The sequence below is a fragment of the Sipha flava genome, unplaced genomic scaffold (assembly GCF_003268045.1).
Source record: "Sipha flava isolate LNK unplaced genomic scaffold, YSA_version1 115_pilon_pilon, whole genome shotgun sequence".
Taxonomy (NCBI): domain Eukaryota; kingdom Metazoa; phylum Arthropoda; class Insecta; order Hemiptera; family Aphididae; genus Sipha; species Sipha flava.
This window is the reverse complement of record NW_020271739.1, coordinates 578,332-603,746: the sequence shown is the minus strand read 5'-3', so window position 1 is coordinate 603,746 and position 25,415 is coordinate 578,332. Positions and strand designations below refer to the sequence as shown.

The 25,415-nt window shown below is 37.1% G+C and overlaps 1 protein-coding gene across 3 annotated transcripts; it reads left to right on the top strand.

Annotated features, from left to right (window-relative positions):
* The first annotated feature begins 230 nt into the window (after nucleotides 1–230).
* Nucleotides 231–24,235, top strand: LOC112691950 (glutamate receptor ionotropic, kainate 2-like). 3 transcript variants are annotated; one of them, XM_025566433.1, is made up of 17 exons: nucleotides 231–932; nucleotides 1,096–1,251; nucleotides 1,935–2,125; nucleotides 3,098–3,267; nucleotides 3,367–3,508; nucleotides 3,586–3,753; nucleotides 5,011–5,163; nucleotides 5,256–5,477; nucleotides 6,032–6,238; nucleotides 6,757–6,980; nucleotides 10,078–10,215; nucleotides 11,855–11,992; nucleotides 15,357–15,555; nucleotides 18,776–19,007; nucleotides 22,920–23,026; nucleotides 23,120–23,260; nucleotides 24,014–24,235. In XM_025566433.1, exons 1-17 carry the CDS (start codon nucleotides 797–799, stop codon nucleotides 24,140–24,142), a joined length of 2,853 nt encoding a protein of 950 aa, XP_025422218.1. In that variant the 5' UTR covers nucleotides 231–796; the 3' UTR covers nucleotides 24,143–24,235. The 3 variants fall into 3 exon arrangements, with proteins under 3 accessions (XP_025422218.1, XP_025422232.1, XP_025422226.1); XM_025566447.1 differs by lacking the exon at nucleotides 11,855–11,992; XM_025566441.1 differs by lacking the exon at nucleotides 10,078–10,215 and having other exon boundaries at nucleotides 232–932.
* The last annotated feature ends 1,180 nt before the right edge of the window (nucleotides 24,236–25,415 follow it).

Genomic DNA, 25,415 nt, shown 5'->3' with positions numbered 1-25,415 from the left:
TATTTTATACAACTTTTTTACCAATTTACAGTTTAATTTTACATTACAGTAAATTAATAGCTATTGGAATATAAAAACAGCATAGTTAACAAAACTTTTCAAACACCTATCAATATAATTATTTAATTATCATAATATTTGTATAGTTGTATATTTTATGTTCAAAGCGTAATAATGAAACTACGAATATATTACACGTCATCAATAATAAAACAATTTTCTTCTTTTTCTTTTTTGGCCCTGGGGGGGGTTTTGAACCCGGGACCCCCCCCCTCCGTATGTACGCCACTGGTCTCACGTACAACCACATTATAAATGTACTAGAATAATTATAATAATATTATGGCATGCTGTGTTTATTGAATAAAATAATATTAAAGCGTTTTCCGATTTCGTGAATAATCTTCGGTTTAGATAGCCAATAATGTACGCAACGATCACAACGTACTCGATGAACGGCTATTATTTTAATCCGAAACTCGACGGCGGTGCGCATGACCGTTGGACCGGTGCCCGAGAACCGTCAAAACTTAGAGTATCTCTAATGAATAGGAAATAGAATCGTGCGCATTTGTGTGCGTGTGTGCGTGTGTGTGTATGTGTGTGTACAAGCATGTGTATGAATGGTATATATAAGTGTGCGTACAAGTGTATATATAAAAGTGTGTGCGAGTGCACTCGTTCGCGGCGACGGACGTCTAAAATTATCGCCTCGCGTGTCCCTGGCTTTTTCGCTGGAGTGTAGGAGGAAGAGATTATTTTTCACTTCAGTGTGCTTCCGACTGCCGCAGAGGAAATGACGTGCGACCGTACGTTCGTAACCGTCACGCTGCTGCTGGCGACCGCGGCGGCGGCGGTCACCGGCGACGACGAGATCTCACCGACGACGACGGTCAACCAACCCGGGCCAGCCAGCAAAGTCGTGAAAATCGGTCAGTTCGCGCCCTAAACGCGTTGACTGCGCAGTGCGCGCCGCTCGTTAAAACCGTTTAGGAGAATACGGGGGGGGGGGGGGGGGGGAAAATAAACAAATAAACTAAAACGTACAAAGAGAAATATGATAAAAAACCGTGTTTCGTATGTTTTGCGTTGCAGTCGCGCTGTTCCACGAGAACGACGATTCCGTCAATCAGCTGGCGTACAACGTGAGCACGAGAATCGTGAACATCATGGACACGGTGTTGCCCAAGAACAAAATCGTCCAAAGGTCCGAGTACGTCGTCAACGACATGTACAACGTGACGCGTATCGGTAAGATTTTATACTATACGCGATGATAATAGTACCGGTAATGCGTATTCATCGGACACGATGTGAACGAATACATAATGCACAAAGAAATCGTTTCCCGATCTGTTGATCACGGTAAAAAGCGTTAGGTCCGATTGTAGTTAATTAACTCCTAAATGGGTATGATGACAACAGGAGTGTTCAATGAAAATTAATATTAACTCGACTGCTTCGGTAACGCCGCAGACCACCATTCTAGTCTCTCCATATTTTTTTTTTTTCGTGCTCAATCTTACGATTGGTTACCCGCAATTGTCCGTTCTTCTCTGTTACTCTCTCCTTTCCCTTAAACTCCTAGTACGCATCCTTGGTCCTTAATCATTTATTAAATGTATCGGCTTTCCTCTATTGGTTTTTTTTTTCTATACACACTTTCGCAGTCAATCTAACAACTCCACCATATCTCATTGTGTCCGCCATTTACGCGACCAATCCATTGATTCCTTTCCGTGTAAATGTTTTTTTTTTCCCCGAGAATTTTTCTTCTGTTATCCGTTAATTCAGTCGATAAAATATGCTTGTTCCGTTTCCTTACCGACCGTATGTATATATATACTGTCCGAGACAATATCTGCATAATCGGTGATCGAAAAAGATTAAATTATTTCTTGTTTGTTCGGCACGTGATGTGCTGCGGCGTGTAGTTTGCGAATCCATGAAGCTGGGCATCGCTGCGTTCATCGGCGGCACGGACGACGAAGAAATAGAGAACGTGATCCGGTCGATGAGCAGCCGCGCGCAGATACCGTTCATCGAGACGCACTGGAAAACGTCCGACCGGCCACCCGACGAGTACGCTGTCAATCTCTATCCGGACCCGTCGCTGTTGTCCAAGGCAAGTAAGCCCGCGGCGACAACAGTCGACTGTGATATCGATTACCGGGGTTCGCCACTTGTCAGATTCATATTTAGGGGGGGAGGGTGATATGGGTGTTAGAACACCCCCCCATCGACCATATTCTATGGTATTTCATCAAATTGCAAACTTACAGTATAATTTGAATAAATGTTGTATACAAAATAGTCGATTTTACTTACGCTGTCTTAATATAATAATTTATATAAATACACGGTAATATAGGAGGGGGGCAGAGCCTCCCACTTACCATAAGTCTATTACATTTTGAAACACCCCCGTTAAATGAATCCTGAATACGCCACTGCCACTTGTAGCACTTAAAAACACAATATTAAACGCTAAAATATACATCAAAAATCTAAAAATATGCATTTAATGTTAATAATTATTATTTAGTATAACTTACGTAAAATATTAATGCAATCATAAGTATATCCGGTACATATGATTGCATTAATATTTTTTCAATCGGTTGAAATTCATATAGATTTGAAGGGCTACGGAGAAAAAAGATAACAGTCAATAATCCTAAACTATTTACTAATGCAGTTATAAAGTTTCAGAACTCATAAAATTAAGGGGTAAAGTAAGAAATGATTCAAAAATATTTACTGTGGTAGTACAAGCAACTTTTTATAAAAGCAATAAAAAAAAATTAAATTTAACTTTTTAAACAAAATGATAAGATAATATAATTATCAGATTCTTTCTTTTTTTTTTTTTACTTTTTTGTACTTTTTCCCCGAAGCCCTTCATTTGTTAAAATAAGCACATAAAAGGAGAAAATTAGGACTTTCTTGCAAAATCTATGAAATATGCAAAAAAATGCACTTTCAAATTTTAGATTTGAAATCATAGCATTGATAAATAAATGTACTTCGAACACTGCTATGTTTTACAATAACCCAAATCCAGTTGATTGAACCATGGTGGGTGCGCGCGTTACAGGCCATACGAGACATTATACTCGACATGGACTGGGAGTCGTTTACGGTCATCTACGAGAGCCCGATGAGTCTGATCCGACTCAAAGACCTGTTGATGCACTTCGATTACGGGCAAAGGGCACCAGGAAAAGCGATCAGAATCATTCAGATGTCACCAGTGGAAGATTTTCGGTAAATCGACCATACCTTTTCGAAGAATAATTGCTTCCATCGGAATCCAATAAAAAAAAAAAATTAAAAAAGTAAAACTAACCCGATAATCATCTGCAGACCGATGTTCAAGGAATTAAAGTCGTTTGGGGAAAAACACATCATTTTGGACTACGGGATCGAGCACATCGTGCACATACTGGAGCAAGCGGACGAAGTGCATTTCATGGGAGATTACCAGAGCTTCGTCATCACGAATCTGGTAGGCGGGTGGAGAAATGATTACCATATTTCCGGCACTTTTTTTATCATCACCACGTCTGCTCTCAATCGTTTCAGGATGCTCACACGTTAACTTTCGAAGAGTTCCACAAGTCGATGGCCAACATAACGTTAATCCGATTGATCGATCCGGAAAGTCAGCACGTCAGAAACGCCGTCGACGAAATAGTGTTCAACGAACAGAAAAACGGTAGGATCAGTGTTTTGACGCCGAACACGTTGAAAGTAAGAACTATGATATATCACACTATAAGTACACGGCGATGACGATTGCACGCCCGTAGTGCATTTGTTTAGAAATAATGATGTTCCTATCGATTTTTTTCGAGGCATACACCAAGTGCCGGACCGCGAATAATTAATCCTTTTTTTGTGCACAGATAATTAGACGTGGAGATTAGGTTAAGACGAATGAAATTGTTTATTATTCAAAATAGTCGAAAAATACAAAGGTATAATACAAGCAATGTAGTGCAGAAATGTTAAGAGTGCTTTACACTTAGTATTGGGAATCGAAACTTGACAGAAAAGATAGGATTGTAGTTACCAGGCTATCAGCGATAGTGCCCGTTGGAATCAGGAATCAGGAAAAGGGTTTGGGTTGTAACTTTAAAATTACAACTATTTATGTTTATGCATACATAATTGATTAAAATAAATCAACAATTTATGTTTGTATTACGAATGCTTCAGGGCATACACGCGTACCAATGATTTTTTAAAATAATTGTGAACACGATTTTCAACTTGTAGGTAATGTGATTTTCACAGTAGGGTCGTACACTTACCTTTCAACATTCAAAAAATAGCAATAATAATTAAATTATATAAAAATATCGTAACATTTTTATTCAACCAGTATCTATGCATACATTTGTAAGAGCAAACTTTATTTTTTGCTCGTCAAGTCTAAATTGGGTCGTAAAAAAAATTCCGGACGCCAAAAGCGAATTACGAGTCTAAAAGTTGCAGACCACTACACTAGAAACCAACACTGTTGTTTACGTATAATATTACAACGGCCCTATGGTTCTGGTATGCGGCCAAAAATCATAACATAAGAGTATATGTAACAATATATTTTAATAAGTAAAATATAAAGTAAAATAAAAACAAAACTGTTTTGTGGTTAATAGTTTTAATAATCTTAAAATAATAAAGTATAATAAAATGTATGAATAATTTTTTATATTTTATTTTATTTTGTTTTGATTTTTTAATATTTTATATTTCATTTACGTTGATACTATAAGAAATGTTTAATAATTTTTAATAAATTAATTATATACTTAAAATAATACTTAGTTATTGTATAATGATCGGTAAGTACCTAATAGAAATACAGATATATTAGAAGGCTTACGGTATAACTGAAATGAATCTAAACGGTATTGGTTTTACCTAACCACCGTGGCTGTATAAATATATAATAATATTGTGTTCAATGATTGTGTTTTTTATTTTTTTTGCTCGTAAACGCAGACGAAAACAGCGTTGATATACGACGCGGTCAACTTTTTCGCCGCTTCGCTTCACGGTTTGGTGGCTACGCAAACAATGGGCCCGACGAGGATCTCGTGCGATGATATTAAACCGTGGGTGCACGGGTACAGCCTTATCAACTACATGAGAGTGGTATGATCACTAGTGTCCCGAGCCGATCTCGATCGGTTGTTTTTTCTCCGGCTAAAGTATTTTATTGATTTTTTTTTTCATATGAATCCCAGATGGAGTTGAACGGACTGACCGGGAAAATGCGATTCGACGGCGTGACGGGTAACAGGAACTACTTCAAAGTGGACGTGGTCAAGGTGCACGAGAGCAAGAAGCACCGTTTGGGCTCCTGGGACCCGTCGGAGGGGATGACGCTGACCCGGTCAGTATCGGAGATATACTCCGAAATCGCGCAGTCGATCACTAACAAGACGTTCGTCGTCGTCGGAAAACTGGTGAGCATAATGTACGGTCCGGTGACATAGCGTTTGTCGTCTCAAGTCCAAGGACATGCTCTACACGTTGTTTGTTTATTGCGTGCGGATAAGTTTACCGAAACCGAAGAAAAATCCCCGAGTAACTTGCCCGAACTTAACATGCATAGTTGACTGATAACGATGCGATCATGTTTGGCTTTACCGATCTAACCACACCTACCATACAACGTGTACAAACCATTGATAGTAATATTGCCGCGTAGGCGCAACGAAAATAGTAAAAACTGATCAGAACAATTCGATAGCAAAGGTTTAACATGTACACTCAAACCGTATCAAACATTATGACTTCTAGTTCTCAGTATATTAACTTTATACAGTACGTATCGTGCGTTTTACAGATCAAACGTAAAAAATTAATTTATTACGATTTTCTGTTAACTGAAGTGTATTCGCTTTCCCGTTAGCCCCTTCGAAATGCTGAGTACGCCGTTGGACGTTGCAATGCCCGCGGTGCTAAATAAAATTATATCGTTTTATGCGAAACCAGTAATATATGTAATGTACTGCAGGTTCAGCCGTATTTGATGAAATGCAATGCGACGGAAAAGGGAATCGACGAAGACGAGGAATGTTTCGAAGGGTTCGCGTACGAACTGGTCGCCGAGATGGCCAAGTACAATGGGTTCAAGTTCAAGTTCACTACCAACGAAGATTACGGCTCTCAGAACCTTAAAACCGGAAAGTGGAATGGTATGATCGGGGAGCTACAGTCAATGGTGAGCTTTTATGTCACCTATACGTTCGCGATTCAGCTACAAGTATACGCATACGGGACGTGGTATGAAGCAGAAAGATCAAAATGCATACGTTAACCGTTTGCATCGTATTATAATATTCCATGCGTGATTTATGTTAAAAACTAAACGTCGAAACGTTAATCCGAAGCAAAAATATCTAAACTGAGTCAGGAGGTGGAAATATTTTATATGGGCCCCTCAAAATTATTAAATTCAATCCAAATATAATTCAATATATAATTTGTCATTATTGTTAAAAAAAAAAGACTTACTTATGAGGGACTTAAAAACATAATCTGTAATTTAAAATTGTATTTAGATTTAAAAAAAAACTAAATTCTTGAACCTTCATTAACCTCTCCCTTTGTGAGTGATAAAACCCGTGTCTAGGTGGTCGTCACCCTCGTGGCGTCGTGTCCGTGATCACGCATCACGTTGTTCTTTTTACGTAATTTTAATTTTTGTTCCGTTTTCTTTTCTCTCCATACTCTTTTCAGCGAGCCGATCTGGCCATTTGCGATCTGACCATCACGTTCGACCGGCGGACCGCGGTGGACTTCACGACGCCGTTCATGACGCTGGGCATCAGCATACTGTACGCGAAACCGGAGAAGAAGAAGCCGCAGCTGTTCTGGTTCCTGAACCCGTTGTCGTTCAGTGTGTGGATGTACACGGCCACCGCGTACCTGGGCGTCTCGCTGTTCTTGTTCATGTTGGCCAGGTAGGTCGCGCGGACCGAACACGTGCTCCGGGGTCACGGAACAGGGTCCCGTTCGCCGCTGCCGCTGCCGGAAAAGCGTAAACGTATCTGATTCGCGACCGACCGATCCGTACCGCGTCGGCGCAACTTTGAACTTCTCGGGAAACGGTTGTTGGGTGACACCTACCGACCGTCGATCGTCCCGAAGAAGAAAAATCTAGCGCACCGTAATCACCACATGGATCGCGCTAAAAGGTTATCGGGCACGCGTTGGTCAAATAGCGTACCATACGCGTAACGATCGGTTTGTGTCGATTTGTTCAACGACTAATTTATCTGACTGTTCACCATACACGGAACTACCAAATTTTCGACTCGTTTATCAACTTATACATTTTAGGACGAATGCCAAGTTTGATATCTGGTGATATTCGATTTGTCGTGGACTGCACACATTTGGTGATACGTTTAGTTATTTCTTTGTGCCGTTGACCGTCTTAAAGTATAGCTAATCGTTAAGTAATAAGTGTAAAGTATGTCGACCAAAGGAAAAAAAAATTTTTAATCACTATCGGACTCTTTTCGTGCATAGAAGATTTGGATGATGATGAACAAAAGACAAAAAGAAAAAGAAAATTAATTCATCTAATCCTACATTTCTTAAGTATTTATTTTTATTATGATCATTCTTAATCTTCCACATATTTTTCATTAATTTCTATAAAATTCGTTAGAAACTTTTTATCCGAATCGAATACGATTTTTAACAATCAAAACACAAGAAAAATGTTAATTTTAAATAAAGCTGAAACCCGTCTAAATGCGCACAAACTGAGTAGATTTTAAATTCTAGAACAGCGAGATTGTCGCGTTGGTTTAATTACTCCGCACACGTGTCTAAATACGCGTCAACCTGTTTATCAGTCGATACTTCCAAAGCGTCGATTTGTCAATCATCGATTGGTTGCCAAACATTACCGTAAACCTATCAACAGTGCTTGACTTGAGGGGAGACGCAGGGACATGGAATACCTCAAATAATTTTCAAACATTTTAGCGTCCCCCTATGTTATAATTATAACGCTTAACAAGTCTTGGAGACGCTATTTTTCTTTAAAGTAAACAGAGTCCCCCTTCTTTAATTTTGCCAAGTTAAGCACTGCCTATCAATTTATCTGTCAATCTTACATTTGTCATCAAATCGACAAACCGATCGTTACGGACGTATGGTACACGTTTAACAGTGATGCAAACGGATAACGAAGTTTACCGTTTCGTTCGGAAAACACAATGCGCTACCCGACCTTTCTCCTCGGGACGATCTCAAGTCCACGGAGGGCCAACGAACGTGGTACGGGGCAGAACGGCTGACAATCGTCACCGAACGCATTGCAATCAGACGACCGCGGTGCAATCGCATTATGCATTCGCAATACCACTTCATTATGGTCGTCGCACGAAACGTTTCAAAAACTATGATTTTGTTCAGCGCATGACGATCGAATCGAAACGGGCACAGGTTGAAGTCCTACCGTCGGGTGCGCTCGGTCTTTCTGTCCCGCACAAACACGTACGCACCCCCCCCCTCCAGATGTATAACTACACGACGATGACCACCCCGTGTTGTCACCCGATTCCCGAGTCGTTGAGAGCTGCTCTGTTGCTGCCTCGTACAAATAACTTTACAATACTATAATTATTATTATTATTATTATTGTTATATACGTGGTTTACGCGTGTGTAAATAAATATTATTGTTTCGCTTGATAGTCGTCGATTTAGGCGCGGGTTGATTTGATTTGAGTTTTATTTTTCCGCATAACACCGGCGGGTACACGCACTAGTATTTCCGTAGAGAAACTAACACCCCGCGTGTAAATACGTCCTATAGATTTTGAACACACATACACACACACACACGTGTTGTCACTATACAATTGTATATATACAACTATCGCGCCGGTCACCCTGTTACGCGTCAGTGGCGTGACGAACTCGAATACTTTTGGAGGCAAGTTTATTTTTCGATACCCATCGGCGTTCTACAACCCGCCTGCTAAGGAGACGACCCTGCTGAATGATAACTGCTCATGAAAATCAAAACCAAGTACCTAAAACATAATAACTAACAACGCACAAGAGACCACAGCGATAAACACCATGTTGAATGTGTAGCACGTATGTATCGGCTTATTGTCACCAACTAATAGCCATGCTGGACACTAGCAAGGATGCCCAGAAGGGGGGTGGCAAGACGGGCATTTGATCCCTTGGAAAAAATTAATTGAACAGTAATTGAACAAGGTTTGCAATTGAACAACTGCGAAGACTTTGGTTTTTATTTAATAACGACTTAAGTGTATAAAATTCTGACATATTTTATTGTTCGCTAAGAATACATTTTTTAATATACTTTTGGTGTTTGATTTAATTATGCCCCCCCTGATAATTTTTTTACGGGCGCCCATGGACACTAGCTTCCACTCAGTGGCGCAACCCGAGTTCGGATCTTGGGGTAGCCACGTTACGAACCCACAACATTACGTACTGCCAATGTTTAGATTACACCATTGTTACATTCGATGTACCACAACGATGATGAAATATTACACATATTTTTGTATTATTATTTAAAGTGTTAAACGTGATTTTCCTTCAATAGTTGCGAATGCGTTCGATATTTGATCTGGAACAATGCCACAAGCTTTAGGTATTTTTAGTTCACGATGGAACGCAGTATGGGGGCGCTTTAAATTAATTCGAGGGTGCTTTAGCGCCCTCTAACACGCCCGTAGTTGCGCCACTGATTCCGCTTACGTCGAACAATATTAAAACATAATTTTGCGTGCGCGTTGTTCGCCTACACCCGTGATTGTCACGAAACTGAACGCAACCGAGAGGAACCGAGCCCCGCCTCTCGATCGGCCCATTCGCCACGCCACTGTCGCACACGATACCGCGTGGTCGAACGCTTGGACGACGCGATGTACTACGACACGTATAAAAACCCTGGTCGGCCGACGACCCGTGACGGCTGCCCGAAACGCGTGGCGGGACGCGGCCCGAAGGACACGAACCGCGCGTTGGTCTGCACACACCGTTGTGGAAATGTTTTCAGGATGACACCGTTCGAATGGGAGATTCCGCACCCGATCAAGCCCGGGGACGACACGCTGGAGAACTCGATGACGCTGCTCAATTGCCTGTGGTTTTCCATCGGTTCCGTCCTGTGCGCCGGATGCGAAATACTGCCCAAGTGAGTGGACCTAACACACCGCACGTGACTGTGACTGTCGTTTGCGTTTTACAACCAACGTTGTACACGTGTACGGTGTTGTAACACAAAACACGGTGACCAGCGCCGGATCTAAGTCTCGGGGGACCCGGGGTGCAAATACCAATCAGAGGCTTAGTATAATTTTTTTTTGTTTTCGTTTTTGTGCATCACTTTCGGACGTACTTCTAGACGCGTATTTCTATTGAATAATGTATTATTAAAAGTTATTGAATGAATAAAAATAAAAATAAAAAAAAGAGCACGAAAAACAAAAAAAATATATATAACGAAACAGACGATTTAAATTTTAGATTTTAGTTTTAGAGGACTTTTTAGCCCCCTCCCCCTAAATCCGGCACTGGCGGTAACATCTTGACAGGTCAACGTTCGGTCGAGTGGTCGAAGAGTAAAAATAAAATAAAACTCTTCTCGACATTTCCTTACACATTTCATTCCCGTAAACTTTCGATTTATTCCATTTATTCGGTATTTTCATCTAACACGTCCGGACTTTGAGCTGTCGTGTGATGTGCGTGTGTGTGAACGTGTTTGTTGTGCTTGCGTGTATGTTTATTCCATCAGCTTTCACGAGTTTTTGTCGTCACACGCTGTACATAACCGTGTATAATAATATAATAATGTTTTGCTGTAATGTGCGAACAAGGCAAATTAAAAAAAAAAAAATTATATAATACATAATATGTAATGCGTGCGTTATAATATTCTCGTTTTCACGTCCACACGATGAGCGTATAAAATGTAACGCGATGGTTCTTGGCCGTGTACCAGTACACTTGTTGTGTTCATTGTGCCATCGAGATCTGTTCTCTGTGCTCTGCATGAGTCTGCTTAGGGAAAACGGTATACTTATGACATGTGATCATGCGATGCGCGTTTTCTTTAACGTCGACTTGCTGTCGCGTAGACGCGCCGAGTCACTGCGACTCCTGTCCACATTCGCATGTTATTGTTCTCGTGAATCCTAACCGAATACTGATTCACTTCAGTACGCCACACGTACAACTATGACAATGATGTGCGTCGCAAACCGCAACGGCGGCGAAATCCCTTGTTCCGTGGGAAAAAAAACGTGTCATATCTGCTCAATGTGAAAATACCGATGCCAATGGACGTAATGACACCGGAAACTTACCGCTATACCTAAAACTCTATATGCTTACCACGGTCGCACAACTCTTCGACATTCCGATTATCCCGTTTCTCGCGCTAACCCCGTTCGGACGAAAAAATATTAATTTAATACTCCCCTCTCCCGAGCTCTTCGGGTTACGAAAAATGTATTCAGTATAGCGTAAGTTTTTTCGGTTTTCTTGTTTCGGTAAATACTTTTCGCACAATACGCCGGTGAACATGAGATGAACACACCGTCCAAGAACCATCGCGCCGCGAAAATGCGTACCCGCCTAAAACGCTCGGACTGTATACGTTGCGCACTACGTAATACCCGTGAAATGCACACACGGACCCTGGGCACGGGGTACATGGCAATGGCGACGGCGGCGGCGACGGCAGTGTATCGCCCACACCGGAACGGGACCGGCGGGCATTTGTTTGAACGTGTCTTCTCGTCTATGATCAGCGTTGATTGTTTTTGCAGAATCACACCCAACGAGTGGCACGACCCGCAGCCGTGGAAAGACGGTAACAACGAGCTTGAGACTAGGCTTAACGTGGCTAATCTGATTTGGTTCAGTTGCGGCACCATGTTGCAACAGGGTTCCGATATATCTCCTCAGTAAGGCAACGCGAACCCGACCGCGTGCACCTATCTTCTGTGTAGTACGGTGCAGGCGCACTTAACCGAATTGAGTTCAGGGGCGGGTTCAAGGAGGATGGCTAAGGGGGCATTGTTAGCTTGGGACTAAGCTAACTATTTTATAAAGCTAAGTATTACGATACATTGATAATTATTATAAAATATCGTCAATCGTCGTTGACGAAATGGTACCGGTTTTATATATTTCTTTATAAATAAATGAGCTCATTTTTGTTGTTGATTATACGTGTATACGTATATTTTTCAAATGGTTTCAGATTAAAATCAATACCATTAATGTAGCTATTTAAAATTTGTCACTACTGTGAAAAAAATGACTTACTTATGAGGGACTCAAAAACATATCCTGTAATTTAAAATTGTACATAGATTTAAAAACTACTAACAAAATCCTTGAACCTCTATTAGCCATTTCCTTGATGAGTAATAAAACCCGCCCCTGATTGAGTTTGCCGTTAACTCGGTGGAACGGGCGCGTCTTTTCCACTGATCGATCCGACTGCGGTTCCCCGGTGGTGGGTCTGAACATGAAACGGGAAAACGCGAATATGGCGACGATTGCCAACGATCCATTCACATAGGCGCAATTAGGAAGGGCTTAGCCCCCCCCCCATAAATATTCTGTGTTATACAAGGCAGTACACATTGCAGTAAATCCAACTTGGCTCAGAATCTAAAATATATTAACATGGTATATAAGAGTAGGGATAATCTACAGGTTATTTTAAGCTTCGGTAGGAGGGCTGTAGCCTCCCAGATTTTTTACCCTAGTTGCGCCTATATCCATTCGATCGCAAACCGTATGATTTGTGCATCACGTGTGGTTTTCGATGCTCACCGATTCGTAACGCACACGTAGTACTCGAACACCGGGACTGTTATAATAGATTTACTGGTCCCCCGGGGGTGTCGGAAATGAAATAAAAAAAGAAAACATCGTGGTAATTTCTATACGTATTATTATAAGTCGTTGACTCGCTCACCCGCCCCATCCAGCTAACACTGCATTGACTACAGAGGTAAAAGACGCGCCCGGTACGAAACGTCTACATCAATACTACAGTCTTGAGATCTAATGTTTAACTAACACTGTAACCGAACATAATTAACGACGCACGAATCGCATTCACTGCTGCTCGTATTCATACGTACTATAAGTTTTCGATTGCATTAATATAACATGTGCATATATATACTACGGTATATTTATGTAGAGTGGAATTTTTTTTAGATATCATTCGGCATAAATGATTAGTGATTTTATAATAGAAGCATTGATTGAATATAATCAACAGTAAAATATATACTTATGGTTAAAAAAACATTGTTTCGACATCTAAATACGCCGTTCGACAGAAAACTCTTTTCTATGAACAAAACCTGGACATTTTCACCCGGACACTTATGACTACAATCGGCATAGTAGTGAATAATAATCGAACAATCTAATATATTCTATATGATAACACAGATACAGTCGATTCTCGACAATCCAAACCTTCGATAATTCGAAACCTTCAGTAATTCAAAGAAAACGCTTGGTCCTTTGAAAATCACGCAGCATTCGAATAAAAACAATGCATTTAAGTACACTCGGTAATTCGAAATTAAATTTTGAGAAAACTTGCAACTAACACGTGACAATTCGAAGTATCATCCGTTCAACGCTTGACAATTCAAAGTATATTCAGCAAATTTATTTAACAGTATCCTTATAATCTTTTTGTTAATAATTTACTATACAATCGTGTAGAAATTTAGCATATTATTTTCGATAACTAGGTATAGAATTAATATTGTAAGAACTTTATCGTTTTATTTCTTAATCATCACTAATCGTAATTTATCTCTTCGATAGCTGTCAGCCGATTGTAGTTTTATTTTAGTTTCGTTTGGTCAGTTGTAAAGTTCTTGTGATGATTGCGTCAAATTCAAAAACTACTGTTGAAAAAATGAAACTAAATTTAATGAAAAAGATAATCATTACAGATTTCTTCAAAAAATAATATTTTTTTATAATAATAATTTAATTTACATAGTATAATTATTACATAGTTAAAATTTACATTTTAAAAACAATAATAACTAATACCACCTAATTTGCTGAAATAATTAATAATTATAACAATAAAAAACAAAATTTTTTTCTTAACTCAGTAATTCGATTTTTTTTTTTTTTTGCTCTCTCGTTTTTTTCGAACTACTCAATAGTTCGAACTCTCGGTAATTCGAAATTTTTCAACAGTCCCGTCAACTTCGAATTATCGAGAGTTGACTGTATTTACACCTACTAAAACTGTGTATTTTATCATCTAAAGCTTTTGTGTTACACACCTGTATGGTCTGTAGCTGCGCCGGTTCCATGTTCGTAGCAGGTACAATACCGTTAGACAATTTACCCAAGGGTTGTCCATTTACAGGATGGTCGATGGGGAGGCTATAACAAGGAATCCTCCGCCCGACTCTCTCGTTTACCGTGATCGATATCCATCAGAAGTTTCGCTCAATGATTTTTAGTACTTCATTATTATCAAACTATCCAAACTTTGAATTAACTTGTTATAAATATCTAGCTATTGAGAAACGATTATTGCCGTACATAATATGTAACGTTAAGACCAACGGTCATTTAATATGATTTACTTTTTAGCATGATCCGATAAACTACAAATTTACATATGCAAGTAAATATTGCAATATACTATTAATCAACAGCGTAATCAGGCGTTAACTTATCATCATTATCTGAAAGCACCTTCAGACCACGATTCTCAGCGATCTCCAAGTGAACAACACGCATCCCCGTCGGATCTAATCGATTTCAAAGTTCTTCCGCGTCCTCTGCCCCCCTTCGCTCGTTTTCGATTCCAGCAATCTGTTCTGCAAACAATGTGCCAGGCCACCGATGAGCCTGTTTACGAGAAGACTTAGGGCTGACGAGGATCTATCGCTTGACCTCAAACTGCAGTAGAAATAATTCTTATTGCAACCCATCGATTACACATCGTCATTTACACACCAGTATGCGATTATCGGTGTGACGAAACCTTATCGTCTTACATTTTCGAAACCGTAAAATGTTCGCAGATGTACACGCCTCAGGATAATATCGTCTGCACACGTGACTGCTAACGCAGTGGACTCAGCATAACGTTTGTACCGTGTGTTGAAATCATTACACGTGTTTATGGATACCACTGATTAATCACTGATTAACAATAACAAACAATCGATCGTCAATAACGAATAATAACAATATTAACAACGATGATTATGATATGCGCACACCGTTTTGGTATCGTGATTGCTGTGCTGTGTGTAGGGCGGTGTCCACGCGTTTAGTCGCAGGGATGTGGTGGTTTTTCGCGCTGATCATGACCTCGTCGTACACCGCCAACCTGACCGCGTCCATTACCAGCGGACGTCTGGACACGCCCATCAAGAACGTCGACGACCTGTCCAAGGACTCGGACATCCAGTACGGCTGTTACGAGGAAGGGTCCACGGCCGCTTTTTTTCAGGTCTGATGCTGGTCTGAAGTTTTATGAAAAAATTGTGCTACAATTTTTTATTTTTTTATTTATCGACTAATGTGTAATATATCGATATTTATCTACAAAAACGTAGAATAAACAGATAAAATAAAAAAAAATCGTTAAAATGTACACATCCCTTTTACCCGAGCACCGTCCGAGTAATATATACGATCAAGGGCGTCTGTCATCAAAAATCCAGAGGAGACAAGTGTGATCGGTGCCTCTCTGCCTCTCGTTGATCGTTATCGATAGCTTTATAATTAGTATCAATGATTTCCGGAATTCGTTCTCCCGTGGTAATGTCCATGAGAGATAAGATTGGGTAACAAAATAAATCATTTATATATTCAATGTAAATGAATAACTATAATATTTTATGCGTAAATGTATAAAATACACGGAAAAGTCACAGAGAGGAAATTTCCCCCTTCCCCCCCAATGGACGCCCATGTATGCGATATATTATGATGACGGTGTTTACTCGTTTTTGTGAGTTTGGTACAACTATTATCGGTCAGTAATACAGCTGCGTTCCGAAATCGTCCGACAGATATCTAGCCAGCAGTATCGTCGACCGATGTCTGGCGTAGGGGCGTATTTAGGAGGGTGTAGGTGTTAGAACACCCCACATCGACCGTATTTTATGTTTAGGTTAGATTAGGTTATGGTTAGGTTTCACCAAATTGTAAACTTACTTACAGTATAATTTGAATAAACGTTGTATACAACTTGTAGATTTTACATATACTGTCTTAATTTAATCATTTTATAAATACATGGTATTTATTAATGTAGTACGGGGGGGGGGGGGGGCAGAGCCTCCCAATTACCATGAATTGATTAAATTTTAAATCACCCCCGTTAAATGAATCCTGGATACGCCACTGGTCGGGCAAGTAGTAATATTTCCGGATGAATCCACACGGGCGTATTGGCTATGGCCGTATCACGAGATCAACCCCTCGCGGGAACGATAGATAATGCCAATGGTATGAATATCACGCTGGTAAAAATAAATAGTAAAATAATTGTGCTCGCATTGCACCGATCAGTCAAATATTTCCGATTCGGGGTGCTAGAAGTCTAATTGCAGTTCTTAACGAACACAACGGCCACATTTAACATATTATTCTTATTATCTTTATATTATAACATACTGAAATTTTTAATAACAAAGTGTACTCTGACGCACGAGGTTCGTGGTCTGAAAAAGAATGTAAAGCACGATCTTATTTTTTATTTATGTACAGCGTTGAGCTATTGACTAATTGAAACGTATTAATTATTTTGTTCAGAAGCTTTCGAAGGATTTCAGGGCTAATTGTTGTTTTATAGAATTTTTGAAGAAAGAGGAATTATGTACGCGCAACAATTTCTAAAAATACATTTTAAGTAGGGACCAACAAATAAGTCTTCATCAAATAACGCCTACAGGAGCTGTCTGCATTGGTTAGAACAGTGCGATGAGTAGCAGATGAATCGCAGTACACAGCGCAATTTTAGGCCCCACGGGACACGATGTTGTCATCAACAATATTTAATACGTTCTACATATTTACCAATTATTTAGTGCTATAATCTCCGAGCCCTGGTCATATCACTAATCTCTCAAGGCATTTTTGTTGACCAAATCTGTTAGTAAAAATTTTACACACGTCCGTGTTTAGACTGATCGTATATTCTCGTCCGCTGTACCTCGTTTGTATTGCCTTTTTTCAAGCCGTTTCCATCAGCGTACGGACTTCAAAAAAACAAGTCCGAGCACGATATAAACAATATCAAACCCCTCCCCCTATCCGTTGTTGAATTTATCGGACGATTTCGAAACACGCGTATTGCTCTCTGTCGCGTCTGTGGCGTACCTGTGAAACATTTTTGAGGGGGGGGGGCATAAATTAATTGCAACATTTTTATAATTATAATATAATCTGAAACTTTATTATAAATTATTAATAGATACTTAAAACTCATGTTGATATCAATGATAGGTAACCACATTATAAAATAGTGACTATATGTGACCATCACTCCTAATCCCAATTCGGTCGAATATTGATAATTTATATTACATTGATAAGTAAAAATAAGAAATCAAACACGAATAAAATTAGTGAAAATTAAAAATATTTATAATTTACATTATTTAAGCTAAACAATTAATTTGCATCAAAAAACTTCTCGGGGGGGGGAATGCCCCTGTTGCCCTCCTCACCATAGGTACGTCACTGTGTCGCGCATGGATTGTATTCGTTCGCGTTCAGCCATGCTTCACCGCGATCCGATGCTCGAGATAGAACTTGCGAAAAAACCCATCATCACGCGGACGGTCAAAGTTGGTGATACGATGTTTTAGATAATAAAAAACATTTCTAATGAAATACTTTCTTTGTCACCGTAGATAGTTTTGAAAATACACGAATTTATTGAAAAAAAAAAAAAAAAAACATCAATTGTTCGCGGAAAATAGTTCGCATGAAATATGTTTATGTACGACAATTTTTTGCGTGAAAACCGTCCATGGACAAGAATCGTTTGTAATGAAACTATTCAAGCAATACTCCCAAAACAACCACGTCAAGGCCCGTTTCACGCATGACAGTTTCGTCCCTACGGGTCTTAATTTAGCAGTAAATGCATGAAAGCAACTGCGGCTTTCACGCGGGGGCTAATTTTTTTTCTTACGCCCTTATCAGTAGTCAACGTGAATTAGAGCACGCTTCCGCAAAAGACGCATTTCGTTCATCCACCGCCCGCCCATCATCAAAGTAGCTCGTTATCGCTTTTTCTCGTAATAAAAATTAATGAATATTAAATGTTAATTCCTGCTGCGCAATGTAAACCTGTCGTATGAGATTGAAATCTCAAGACCTTTACAGATATAGAAACGGAACGAAAAATGCTCGGGGAGAAGTATGCACTCGTTAATCGGACGTGACTAGTAAACACGATTGTCGTGACGATAAAAAAAGCCACGTGGCAACAGTGCGTTTTCGATTCGTGTTGAAAGCCGACGCGTCTTACGGGACAAAAAACCGTCGTGCTCGAAAACAACGTCCGTTCGGGAAAACCGTCGTGCGTGAAACGGGCCTAGGACGTCAACGAGAATTCCGTGCAAACTATGCGTTCCACGGAAAATTGACACGTTAAACATTTACCCCCCGCCCCCACCGCATAATATTAACGTATACCGGGTCGCCGTGCGTAGAAGTCGAACCTGAGCCTGTACCAGAGAATGTGGAGCGTGATGGAATCGTCCAACCCGACGGTGTTCACAAAAAGTAACCAGGAAGGCGTGGACCGAGTGCTGAAGGGCAAGGGCCGGTACGCGTTCCTGATGGAATCTTCCAGCATTGAGTACCAGACAGAACGCAACTGCAACCTGATGCAAATCGGCAACACGTTGGACTCGAAGGGATACGGCATAGCGATGCCGATGAGTGAGTATTTATATTTTATATTTATATATTTATATTAAATATGTATATTAAATATAATATTTATATTTTATATTTCGACGTTGCGCGTTCGAACGTTTTCCACCGAAAAATCGTACACGTAGGACGGTACCACCATCACCTTACTTGAGTACCCCGACGCTTAGAACTTGTAAGAATGAGTGCTGATGTAGTCCCTTTTGAAAGAAGTTCAGTGAAGTTGGATCACACGATACGAGAAATCGGTTCCGATTTAAAATCCCGGCCCTCGAGTTTCGAATCGTAAATTGCTATAACTTCGTACGCGTGTCAAACAAAACCGTTGAACTGTCGTCAATGTTTCAAATGAGTTACGATTGGAACCTTGTACAACAACCCCCCCCCCCTGGAAGTCCTTAATAAGATACATTTTAAAAAAAATTTAAAAATTTGGAAATAATCCTAAAACTATAACTTACAATAAATACTGTGTGCTAAGGATAAAATATAAATGTGTGATTCAATTTTAATTGTTATCATATTATATAACTTTGGTTTTATCTTATAATTTTTTTAGTTATTTTTTTTATAATTATTATCTGTTACTTAATAACTATACACATAAACATATACATTTATTAACACAATAAAATGGGCATGTCCCGTTTCCGCCAAAAATCCGGTTCCCTAATTCACGCATAGTCCTTTTCCACCAAAAACGAAAAAGGTATGATTCTCATTTCCGCCAAAATTTATTTTTGTGAAAAAATGTTTCCGCCAACTACTATTTGGGAACCATGTACAATTGTTATATATTCTTATCATTATACATTTTAATAAAAGTAGATAATTCCACTTACATGTAGTTGCTAATTTTTAACTTAACAATTGTCTCCATGATAACCTATAAAAAATAATAAATTAATTTAATTTTGTGTAAATAAATAAATAATTAAATAAATATATATATATTGCTCGCAGATAGAAAACGTACCTTTCGTTTCAAGTATTACTTTATCTTTTTCAATAAATATTGGCCCGACAATTTTTCGTGAAATACAATGTATCTCCACTGATTTACATTTGTTCGTGACATATAACCAAAAACATATTTAAAACCATCAAAAAGCAACATCTTTTTACCTCTTTTGCTTACAAAAAATTCCATTTTAAGAACGGTATTAAGTGTTGTTAGTCTGGTAACAAACAGAACAGATACTGAATCGAAATATAAGAATTTAACATATATCAAATAACTATTGTGTGCGAATTATAAATAAATTAGAATACAGTGTATGCTTCCTTTTGTTATTGAAGATTATCGGTGTATATGTTTCGGATAGTATTAGGAGTATGGCTAACCATTTTTAGCCGGCTAATCACAAGTTTAGCCACTGTGTTTGGCTAATATCTAAATTTCGGACTTTATTCGATAATATTTAACATTATCCAGATGCATATGGCTAATGTCTAAATAACATTAAACATACAAATAATTAAACGGTATAAGTCATACAAAAATTCTTTCATTTCTTCTCTTTTTCAATAATATTTAATAATATCATAGATTATGGAATAGTTTTAATAATAATAGAGTACAATTATTATTAAGAATTATTTAGTCAATAATAATGTGTACCTATTTTTATTATAAATTTACAGCCACTTTTCATGACAGTGGTAATTACATTAATGTAATTCATGGGTTGCATGACTATTTTTACTCAATAGCCTGAAGACGGTTGAATACTTTTCCCGAGAACGGTGAGACCCCTATCAATAGTTAATACTGAAATAAATATTATGGTCTCATCTAAAAATTCTTTGACATTTTTATTTTTATATTATAACTTATTATCGAATGCGATATTCTACAAAAATATTTTTCTGGTCTTGAAAATTAAAATTAACTTAATTGCGATAAACGAAAAAAAAATACGTTATTCCAAGTTAATTTGTAAGGAAATGAGTTAAGTTAATTTATTAGTAATAAAATAAGTTAAATTAATAAGTTAATTTAACTTAACTTTTAACTTAGTAACTCCCAGGCTTGAAAACAAGATGTACCTACAAAGTACTACAAGCTGGTATCTTAACTATTTATAAACTTGAGTCGGTAATTATGGTAGATTATTACGGACTGTTTCTATCGAGCACACACATTTGTATGTAACTGCATGCATATGAATTTTGCAATCAATATCAGTATTAAAATATTATCAAAATGCACACAACTGTGTACAATATTTATATTATTGAAAATATTTTACTTACCACGTGCATGGCTCACCTCTATACAACTACCCAACATATCAATATTCATTAAAAATTACAATTTCAAAATATTGTAAATAGTTTTAAATTTTTAATCTACCAATGGTTAATGTTATTTAGTCATTAGCCAATAACGGTTGGATAATGTTGGTTTTATTGGCTAGTGTTAAGATTATCCATTTGTTTTTGATGGCTGAAGTCCGAAATTTTGACATTAGCCAAAAGCATTGTCGAAACTTAAGATTAGCCGGCTAATCTTAATATTAGCCATCCTTCTGATACTAGCCGTAACATATACATTACAAATGTCATTGTCTTTTAAACATACCACAACATGTATTCCATACTACTTAAAAATTAAAACTAATAGTTTCCTAACTTTTTTTTAGTGTTAACGGGAATCGTACCTTTTTCGTTTTTGGCGGAAAAGGCCAATATTATTTTGGCGAAAACGGGTAACTCTCCAATAAATTATGACACGTAATAACATATATTTGGATACATTTATGCCTACAGACGATTTCTGAAATTTCAAGTTCCATGTTCGGGGTGTATTTCCAACCTTTTCTTAGTGCTGCTGTTCAACAGCAAAAGATAGATTTGATTGAAAATAATTTACAAAAATCAATAATTCACAAGAATTATTTATTCTTTAAATATTCTATTCATTATTTCCAAAGTAAGAAAAATAATTATATTAAAGAAACATTGTCAATATGCATGATAGTTACCACAACGAAAAAGAACAAATATTTTAAATGTGGAATCGGAAGAATAAAACGCACAGAAAGTGAAGAGATGACTTAACTTTAAATTGCATATAATCGAGATGAGTAGCGAACAAAGAAACGGTGGGCGAGTCCATCACTAAGACATATAGTAAAACAGAAAGAGAGAAAGAAATATATAACAAGAAAGGAGTCGTTTAGTATAAATACAAGTAAAGCTATTTGAACGCTCTCGACAGCGACACCGTGAACACGCACACTGAAGATGCAATGGGTCCGAATGTTCAGCACATTACTAAAAACATGGATATAATATTATGAGGGAAAAAAATATGGATTATATAAATCCAAGAAATCTTGGAACTATTAAAAAACATAAAAGCATTTCATTTTACTAGTGTTTTATAGTAGACATCTCTGTTATAATATTTCATTAGACAACACTTAAAAAAACAATTTGAGTAAACATTGTGTGACGGCACAAGTGTATGCAATTTAACACCATATTTGCGTTACGTAAAATTTCATGTATGTATCCGTTTACTATATATTATCCTGTAATATAATATTAAGTTATAACTTTATAACCCTAACTCTCAATGATCTCATCACGTTTTTAAATAATAACAATAATAAAAAAAATGTTGAAATATGTCTTATATTATACTACTTAAAGTTACGTAAGTGTAAACCAGTTGTTTCTACTTATTCATAAAATGTATTAATATATTAATGTGTTTTATATTTTTCGTCGGGAAATTGTAAATTAACACTCCTAAGTAGATAAAAATTAATTTGAAAAACTTGTAGAAACTATTTGCAACGGGTACGATGCGATTTTTAAGTCTTTAAGAAAAAAAAATTATATCGTAAATTATTTCGTGTTATTAATTGCAAATATTTTACTAATTTTTTTAATTTTTTTTTATATAAGATTCGCCTTACCGGACTCTGATCAGCGAATCGGTGTTGAGACTGCAAGAATCCGGATTCATGCGAGAACTGAAAGACAAATGGTGGAAAGGAGTTAATAAATGCGAGGTGAGTCTCTCTCTATAATAACTGATATACATATATTTATTGACGAAACAACGTTACGATAGCCGATGACATAATATGAATTTCCTTCCGCAGGAAGAAGAGGAAAGCGAAGAACTCGGGTTTACCAAAATTGGTGGCGTTTTCGTGGTACTCGTTCTTGGCTGTCTAATAGCCTTCGTGTTTTCCATTTTGGAATTTTTGTGGAACATACGAAAGGTGGCCATCGAGGAAGAGGTAAGTGTCAAAGTGCCCGAATGAACGGGTGATACTTGTATTTCATCGTTTCAAACTAATAATAAAGTAATAATGAAAACAGAATGAAATAACAGTGAATGGTACAAATAATACACAATTAGCGAATCAATGTACGAGTTATAAATAAGTATAGTTTTTTGTAACGATAATATACATTTAATTTGAATAAAGCACTAAAGAACTTATAGATTTGAAAATTATATTTTTCTTTTTACAATATTACTTGATAAATTTTTTCATGTGATAAACCTGCTTCAATATTAGATGCATACGCATTCGAATTTGAGAATTCAAACATTTTTTTGGTACTTACAAAGTTTTTTTACTATTCTGAAAAAATGAATTGGAAAAAAACATGTTTTAAATTTTGCGATACCTTAAAACCATATAATTGTGCGATACGTTTTAAGACGCGATTATATTAAAAAAAAAAAACTCGATGCTTTTATTAGAATATATTGTTACGAGAATCACTCAGAACCGTTAATTTGTATGGCTTTCAATAACGTATAGAAAAATAAATTAAAGCGACACGACCAAGAAGTAGGTAAATATATTACAAAGAGAATGATATGGGAATAAATTAATTTCGTACATGTGCATAGTTATAGTATAAATGTAGGAATGTAAGTATTAGTTTTCTATAAACTTCCTCCATGCATACTTTTAATCCAACGTACAGAAAATCTGTAGTATCACTTTTCTTTCATTTTTTATTCTAAATTGTTGCAGATAACGCCGAAAGAAGCCTTGATTTTGGAGTGGAAATTTGCCATGAAATGTGACGGCGGGGTAAAGCCATTGAGGCGGCGGCACAACACATCGACTGAATACGAATCAAATAATTCCGACACCAGCTAATCGCGTGCAATCAAGTACTGCAGACGATTTGGCTAAAGAGTTGGTAAACTATTTTTCCGACGAAAACAAAAATAAAGCAATTTTTCGATATAAGAACATCGACTACTAATATTCAACGAGTATACTGGCGGGGTGTGGTAAAACGGATAGTACGAAGTTTAAAAATAATTTATTTTAAATTTCAAATTCCGATTTTTTCTCTTTTCAACTAAATATAGTTACAATTCCTGTAAATCGAATTAAATTTGTGATTTCTTTTTTTCGACCAAACATTACCTATTTGATCAATTGTTGATAATAATAAAAATAATAGTAATAAAAGTAATAATAACCCTTTACTCGAAAATCTTTTTTTGAAAATTAGCCGTGTTCAAAAATTCCTATGAGATTTTATAAGCTCAATACTAGCATAAAATTTAATTATTGGAAAATTTAATAGACCAGCCCAGTCTATTTAAATCATTTTCAGCCAATGAGGTATTTGACACATCACACCTGCTGTACCCGTAACACACCCAACACTTATTACAAAAACTATTATAAAACATCTTATACAAAAGGTTAATAAAACAATATAAATAACAAAATAACTATTATCCTGTAATTTTCTTTTTTCAACTATAAAACTTGATCCAGTACTCCAAATACATCTAATTATTAATTGGTTTAACATAGTACATATAATATTCAAAACATGATGTTTATTAAAAAATATTGATATCTTTTTGTACATCAAAACTAGAAACCAGTATCTAAATTTGTCTAAGTGAAATTTACCTCCAAAGTGTTCGAATTTCAAAACACTTTGCCATTAGAAAATAATTTTTTATTCATACCTATGGATAATAAACAAATTTAAATTTGAGAAAAATGTATGATTTACTATCCAATTTTAAACAAAAATGTGGTCAAGATTCAACAATCAACTTTATAAATTAACTTTTTTTTTATATATAGGATTTTTTAAGTTAATTCAAAGTAAACATTTAAACTTCATTCAACTTTTCAATAAATTCAGAATCAAGTTTGATGCAAATCCAAAAATAAAATGTTGATTATTGTTTAGGAGAAAAATAAATCTTTAATATAGGTAAAAAAAATGTATTATTTCTTGTAAAAAGTAACTCGTCTGATGAATTATTTTGATTTTGATTACATATAATGTTTAAATCATAAAACTAAGTCATATTTAAACATACACATAAATTAAAAAATTCTATAAAAATAAATATAATACCTATCATGCACAATGTATAGCATATACATTAAATTA

Bases quoted from the DNA above. Each gene is read 5' to 3' on its own strand.
- LOC112691950 (XM_025566433.1), top strand. From the start codon at position 797: ATGACGTGCGACCGTACGTTCGTAACCGTCACGCTGCTGCTGGCGACC. The intron at 3,754-5,010 runs GTAAGAACTATG...TCGTAAACGCAG, and splicing joins TGACGCCGAACACGTTGAAA to ACGAAAACAGCGTTGATATA. The intron at 23,261-24,013 runs GTAAGTGTCAAA...AAATTGTTGCAG, and splicing joins AGGTGGCCATCGAGGAAGAG to ATAACGCCGAAAGAAGCCTT.